This window comes from Populus euphratica, unplaced genomic scaffold (genome assembly GCF_000495115.2).
Source record: "Populus euphratica unplaced genomic scaffold, PopEup_1.0 scaffold16.1, whole genome shotgun sequence".
Taxonomy (NCBI): Eukaryota; Viridiplantae; Streptophyta; class Magnoliopsida; order Malpighiales; family Salicaceae; genus Populus; species Populus euphratica.
In genome coordinates, this window is record NW_011499882.1 from 382,409 (window position 1) to 389,772 (window position 7,364).

The 7,364-nt window shown below is 34.1% G+C and overlaps 2 protein-coding genes across 3 annotated transcripts in view; both read left to right on the forward strand.

Moving 5' to 3' along the window:
* The first annotated feature begins 3,186 nt into the window (after positions 1 to 3,186).
* Positions 3,187 to 5,178, forward strand: LOC105129553 (UDP-glucuronate 4-epimerase 2-like). The gene has a single exon (XM_011031667.1). It carries the CDS (start codon positions 3,484 to 3,486, stop codon positions 4,714 to 4,716), a length of 1,233 nt encoding a protein of 410 aa, XP_011029969.1. The 5' UTR covers positions 3,187 to 3,483; the 3' UTR covers positions 4,717 to 5,178.
* Positions 5,179 to 6,694: 1,516 nt separating this feature from the next.
* Positions 6,695 to 7,364, forward strand: part of LOC105129554 (40S ribosomal protein S20-1) — a 2,124-nt gene continuing 1,454 nt past the window's right edge. The window contains exons 1-2 of one of the 2 annotated variants that reach the window (XM_011031670.1): positions 6,695 to 6,800; positions 7,260 to 7,357. In XM_011031670.1, the coding sequence (XP_011029972.1) occupies positions 7,277 to 7,357 (81 nt within the window). In that variant the 5' untranslated portion in view covers positions 6,695 to 6,800; positions 7,260 to 7,276. Of the gene's footprint in view, positions 6,801 to 7,251; positions 7,358 to 7,364 lie in introns of both variants that reach the window. The other variant, XM_011031669.1, reaches the window with a different exon arrangement.

Genomic DNA, 7,364 nt, shown 5'->3' on the forward strand with positions numbered 1-7,364 from the left:
CTTTCCCTCTACTTAAATCCTCAAGGATAAACATATATAATTTCATATTCGAAAATACTGTAGCAGAATGGATCTAAGTGGTGCATTCAAGCCATTCCATAATGCCAAGGCTATCATTTTCATGCATGGCTAAGGGAACCTCCGATTTCATTCACATGTGGGCACCATTTGACTTCGATTCTTGTGGAAACTTATCCATAACTTGAAATAGGAGACACACTTCCCAGCCTTAAGAAAAGCCCTTTTCCTGGCCCAAAACAATAAGCCTGGGATAATGCTGGGATCCATGTCGTATGAATGTGTTTGTTTTGTAGTAATTTTTATAATTGTGTTTTTTTTTTTTAAAATCATTTTGAAAAGATTGTTTTTATTGATGGTTGGTTTAGATAAAATATAGCTTTTGTTAAAATTATAGTTTGAATTGTTGTTTGACCAAAAATATATCATAAAATATTTAATTAAAATTATGGTTGAAATAAATATTACATATAAAATGACAAAAAAGAAAACACATTTATTTTTTATGTTTTAAAAAGTAAAAGTTAACAAATAGTAAAAATAATAATATGTATAAAGGGAAATTTTTTATTTTTAAAAAATAAAAAAATATTATTATCTCATCAATCTTGTTGCAATGTCATCATTAATATAATTCATATACAAAGTCCTCAAGTGTTTATATTTTATTTCTAGTAATATTTTAATTATATTATATTATTAATATAATTAAAATATTACTAGAAATAAAATCGAGATGATAATGAAACTTATTAAATGAAAATATAAACATATATAATGACCATGCAATAAGAACATAAATATTAACAGGTTACAGGTTCTTTAATTTTTTTATCATTATCATCTAAATATAAACAAAAAAATATTAAAAAGATCATCATTAGTTTAGAATGTATCGAGATAATGAGAACTGAGATTTTTATGCTTTACAAGAATAAAAGTTGTAAATAAAAGATGTTAGATTTATGATTTTTAAAACAAAATAATACACATAAATTTAGAAAAAAGGAAGAAGGGAATGATTTTGAAAATTTTAATTGCGTGAAGTTTATGAAATATCCTTTTAAAAAAAATTACCTCGAAGATAACGTCAATTACCGTATATTGTCAATAATTTCTAGGTCATGAAGAAGCATGGAAACTCAAGAAGACTAGAAGACAAAGGCACATTTGGTGTGTGGTATTAAGTTTAAGATGAGGATTTAGGTTGAAAATGGATAATTTTTCTGGATGTTTGAATAATTTGTTGACAGATAAAAAGATGACAATAAGATATTACAATTGCAGAGAGATGCGGTAAAAAAGTAAAAGTTTGGGAGGTGAAGAGGCTAAAAGGAAAGAACAGTGGAGAGAGAGGCACATTGGAGAGAAAGGCAGGTAGATGAATGAGAGAGATGAGACAAGTAAAGCAATGACAAGATTATTTTGGACAGTAAAAAATTCGACAATCTCATGGAACAGTGTACATTATGCAACTGTAGTTCGTACTAAGTAAGAGGAAGTCACACTTGTTTTTGCTGAACACAGGATTGAAATACATAAATTGTGGAATCCCTTGAGCTAAAAAGTGAGATTAACATGATAACCAAACAATGTAATTTTATAGGTTCAATTGAACATCGAAGGCACCACAAATACAGACAAGGTCTCAGTAGGTGCCTTCAAGACTTTCACCTCAAACTCAGCTGCAGCAGAGGATGCTTTGTGTACCATAAATCACTCAACAAGTGGTCCTGTCTTGGCAGCGAAATTCCTGTGCTGCTCCACTTGACACTTCCAGCCAAAGCTAGTCCACGCTTGATCATTTACTCCTTCACCTGTTACAAGCTGCTGGCATTGCTAGAAATAATAATTTTTTAGTTTTTTAAAAATTATTTTTAATATTAGTATATTAAAATAATTTAAAAACATTAAAAGAATATTAATTTAAATAACAATAATAAAATTTATTTTTTTAAAAAAATACTTTTAAAATACAAAACTGTACAGCGCGGAAATACTCACCAAACCACACGGACTGAACAGCAATGATTCTAACATTTTTTAAGGTGCCACACATGCATGACTTAGATTATGTGAGTAATCAGTTGTTATACCTTAATGTCCCAACAAGGATGACTGGATTCTGTGGATTTCTAATGGTTTTTTTATTTGTTTTCCATGTACACTCTCTAGTTCTTAATCAAATATTCTATTGCTAGCAAACACTCCACGGGTATTCGCACTTGAAAGATATGTCATCAGATTTTATGCAAACTTCCACTTCCACATGGACTTGGCGGTGGTCTTACCAAGGATTCTTTCAGCATGATATTTGCATCAGTAATAATACTCCTAAAATATTACAATTTAGGGTTCATCAAGTGTACTCATTAGACTAAACAATGCACCCATCTCCTCGGTACTTGTCCTAACTCTCAGCCAAAGCTGCTTGAGTCCAAGAATGCCCATTCATGGAGGGATCAGCCTCTGCTAATCAACAATTTGTTATGTGGAGGGAAGACTTGAAATTAATATCTTCTGGGGGAAGGGATATGAGTGCCGTTAAGCCTTAAAGTTCTTTGGCTAACTAACAATCTGATGAACTAACTCCAGATTGTTCTTCGTTCGTAGATATGGACGCCCTTTTTCAGCCAGTCTTGTACCCGAAGATCCGTTTTTCTTCAAGTCTAATCCGCTAAAAAATGCCGAGAGCTACTTTCGCTATTCAAGGGATTTGTTTTGACAACGTCTCTAAAGATATTATAGATTTTGCGGTTAAGATTTTAAAAAATAATTTTTATTATAATTTTAAAAAATAAGTTTTAAAAAATATGTTTGACCAAAATTATGAGAAGGTTTTTTGCATGTAAAATAAATAAAAAAAAGGTTATTCTCAACCAATAAGTATTTGACACACTCATATTAAAATTACCTAATTCACAAAGTTTTTATGCTAATAACTTCTTTCGAATTTAAACAAAAAAATAAGACGATTTATATGATTTTTTAAAATGAAAATTAGTATTCAAATAATAAAGCACATATATTTTATCCCTTCTCAAAAGATAAAATTCCAAAAATCTAAAAGCTCGTAACCCATCAACTGCGGTCACCTAACGAAAGATTTACCTCACCAAGAGGAATAAAAACGCACTATTATATATATTAAGAAAAAAGGCACCAAGTTTGGCCATAAAGAGATAGCACCAATCCGCTTTCTTCCATCACCGTCTTCTTTCTTTCTCCTGCAGAAACACATCCAAACCCAAAAACCTACAAAACCCACCTCTACATTATCATCTTCGTACCCAATTCACTATTTTTTCCCTTACTTATTCATCAAAGACTCAAACTTTCCTTCAACGTTTTGTAACTTAAGCAAACTCACTGAAGATTGAAACTTTCCTTCACTTTCCAACCGAAGACTCGAACTTTCTTTCAAAATCTTCGCTTAGAAACGAATAAACAAAAAAACCCACCAAAATGGACAAGCCATTGAATGCTAACAGGTTGAGAACCCATTTTTCACTCATTAAATTAATAGCCTGGACCTGCATTTTCCTTGGCCTAATCCTCTTCTTCTCTTTACACTACCCTCACTCAAGTCCCAGTAACAGACTGAAGTATTTAGAAGACTCTGATTGGAAGTATCAGATTCTCAATTCGGGTAGACCCAAATCAAGAAATGGGTTCCGGGTTTTGGTCACTGGAGCTGCTGGATTTGTTGGAATGCACGTGTCCACTGCACTTAGGCAGCGAGGAGATGGCGTTGTTGGCCTTGATAACTTCAATGGCTACTATGAAAAATCATTGAAGAGAGCAAGAGAGGATTTGCTGAAAAGTAAAGATGTTTTTATCGTTGAAGGTGATATAAATGATGGTGTTTTATTGACAAAGCTTTTTAAATTAGTGAAATTTACACATGTAATGCATTTAGCAGCACAGGCTGGTGTAAGGTATGCAATGAAGAATCCAGGGTCTTATGTTCATAGTAACATTGGTGGTTTTGTTAGTTTACTTGAAGTTTGTAAATTAATGAATCCACAGCCTGCCATTGTGTGGGCATCATCTAGTTCTGTTTATGGACTCAATAAAAAAGTACCCTTTTCAGAGATTGATAGGACTGATAATCCTTCTAGTCTCTATGCTGCTACTAAGAAGGCTGGTGAGGCTATAGCACACACTTATAATCATATTCATGGTTTATCAATCACGGGACTGCGGTTTTTCACTGTTTATGGTCCCTGGGGAAGACCGGATATGGCTTATTTCTTTTTTACTAGGGACATATTGAAAGGGAAGCAGATTTCAGTTTTTGAAGGGCTTAATGGGTTTACTGTTTCGAGGGATTTTACTTACATTGACGACATAGTGAAGGGCTGTTTAGGTGCATTGGATACTGCTACCAAGAGTACTGGAAGTGGTGGGATTAAGAAAGGCCCGGCGCAATTGCGGGTTTATAATCTTGGGAATACCTCGCCGGTGCCAGTTAGTAAGCTTGTTAATATATTGGAGAAGTTGTTGAAGGTTAAGGCTAATAAGGTAGTGTCGCCGATGCCTGCAAATGGGGATGTGCTGTTTACTCATGCTAATATTAGTTTAGCAAGGAGGGAGCTTGGTTATAAGCCCACTACTGACTTGCAATCAGGATTGAAGAAATTTGTGGCATGGTATCTGGATTACTATAAACCATCCGGGAAGAAGAGTTCTGTCTAAATTGGTGGATCTGTGGTATGATCATTTGAATCTATATTTGATTCAATTCATGTGATTTTACACGCTTTATCATTTGTTAATTATTCATCGTTCATTTGGCTACACGGTGCTGTGACACAACGGGACTGGTCATTCTGTCCCCATATAGGAATTTAATGGTCTTTGTGCATGCCATGGACCTCCAGAACTGTGATGAGAAACCGGAAGCATTGCCCTTTCTCTTCTTCGTTTTTTTTTTTCTTTCTTTTTTCCATCAAGATTTTAGTCCTAGTTTAGGATTTTTTCAATCAGAATTCTGTTGCAATTGTTATTTTTGGTTTCATTAATCTTCTTTTACCTATTCTGTGTTGTCCATGTCAATTTATGATAAGAGTAGATAGATATAGTAATGTCCTTGTCTACTTTCCTCAGTTTTGCATAAATTATTAATATGTTAGGTGCAATTCTTGTTGTGGTTCTCAATTATGGGTGTTTTGGATGCGATTCTTTTTCTCCTTTTCTTTCTGGGTAACTGTTCGAAATTCTTATAACTGGTTGACGAGTCACATTTTGGCCGGATTTCACATAATCCTTTCCATTTCACTTTCCACTGTCAACGTCTTGATATGTTTTGGAAGAAGGCCTCGTTAAATCTACTTATAATGATTTTGTGTCGCACTTTTGGTTGAAACCTGCAATTTACAGGATGTTATAGTGAAAAACAATGTCTGTAATTGATGTTCCTAAGCAGAAAACTTCGAGAACCTTAACCAATTGGATATGGGGTCCGAATAGTAAAACGTTATAAAACATCATTTGAAAGAAGCTACATAAACGATCTGGTGTATGAATGGAGTAGTGTACACTCAGCTTCAGCTGGAAAAAGTTAAACAAGCCTGGTTAACTAAAACGATATGAACTCGCAAATAGAGCAAAGGGAACATCTCAAAGTCTCGTATCAACTCAAGAATCTTTAAACCATGTCATGTACTCAAGAATCTTTACACCTTATGTTCTCAAGAATCGTTGACCGTAGTGTTTATTGATGCTTTGGCCATCTTCCTCGTGTGTGCCTATGCAACGGTGTGTTATGGTTTCAAATTGGAGCCTGGATGCGTTGGTTGTGTTTCCACGTTCCATGCCCTTGTATTAAGCTGTGTTTGTTTCAAAGAATTTGTTGAAATTTTTGGCTAGATCGCTCTTTCTGAAAGCACCGAGAATGTATGTCTGTTTCGGATGGATGAACAGATGGAAGAACAAGGACCTTGATTCTTCTAGTTTTTTTTTTATTTGTTCATATGTTGATTTTAACAGTGTGCCGCAGGAATGACATCAAATCACTGTTGTCGATACCAGGGTGAGCATGTTAATCTATTGCTGATCTTTGTTCTTGCCATCAAGTTACCTGGATTTGCTAACGAAGAAGGCAATCTCCAACATATTTGTCATATCTCTTCAAGTTACCTGGTTTCCGAAAATGCTTGAACTCCAGCTTTCTAATTTGTCGTGGCAGTAAAATAATGTGCTCACCTTCCATCCCAGCAAAAGTTACAGTGCTTCAACTACCAATCTTAGCAAGATATTGTCCGAATCTCTTGTAAATGAGACCGAATCAAGTTCATTCAGCCATCTATAATTACCCTTTAAAAAATTATTTTATTTTTAAAATAAAAATTAGCATACTGTTAGATGAAAATAAAAATAATGGTGTTAAGATTTGTTTATAACATCAAAGTAAAACTCTCATTCTATGTTCTAGTAAATAAAAAAAATAAAAAAATCAATTTTATGCTATTAAAAAAAATATAGAACAAGTTTGTTTTTATTAAAAAAATAAAGTGGATTAATTCCTTTTCTCTTAGGTTACCCGTCAGTTATATAACTATGTTTTATAGAGCTAAAAGGCCCAAAGACTACAAAAATAATACTATTAAAAACAGTTTAGTCTAATCCCGGCCCGGCCCAACAGTTATACCAGACAACAAAAACCCTAACTCAGCAGCTCCGTGTATATTACAACCCTAAATTTTCACCTCCGCTTCATCCATCTCTCCAAGTAAAGAAAGCCGTCTCTGCCTTGGCATCTTCACTTCCCAAGCTTTCTGGTCTCTCTCTCTCTCTCTCTCTCTCTCTCTCTCTCTCTCTCTCTCTCTCTCTCTCTCTCTCTTAGTTTGTGTTTTTCATGTTCAATGCATGGTTGGTTCTAGCTAAAACCCATTTTGATTTATTTATGCATGATATGTTCAAAATCTGCTGGTTTATGGGAGATAATGAATCTTTTTTACTTTTGAGACTAATATCTGAAGAACTAGAAAGCGTAGGTTGGGGTACATCTTGAAAAAAAAAGCTTGTCGATTTTGTGTTTGGTGAATGACTACTTGAGTTTGCGTGTAACCCGTTTTTGATTTATGTTTGAGAAGTTTAATATCTTGTTAGTTTGTATGAGAAAATTTAAAAAGATAGAGATATGGTAGTTAATGGAAGAGTTGTTGTTGGTTTTTTTAAATGAATATGAAGTGGACGTGTGGTTTTGAATGGTTTTGTGCATTTTGATGGTGTAATAGAAAAGTGAAAGGAGAAAATGGCAGCAGCTTATGGAGCTATGAAGGCGCAAAAGCCGGGTTTGGAGGAGACTCAGGAGCAGATTCACAAGATCAGGATCACTCTTT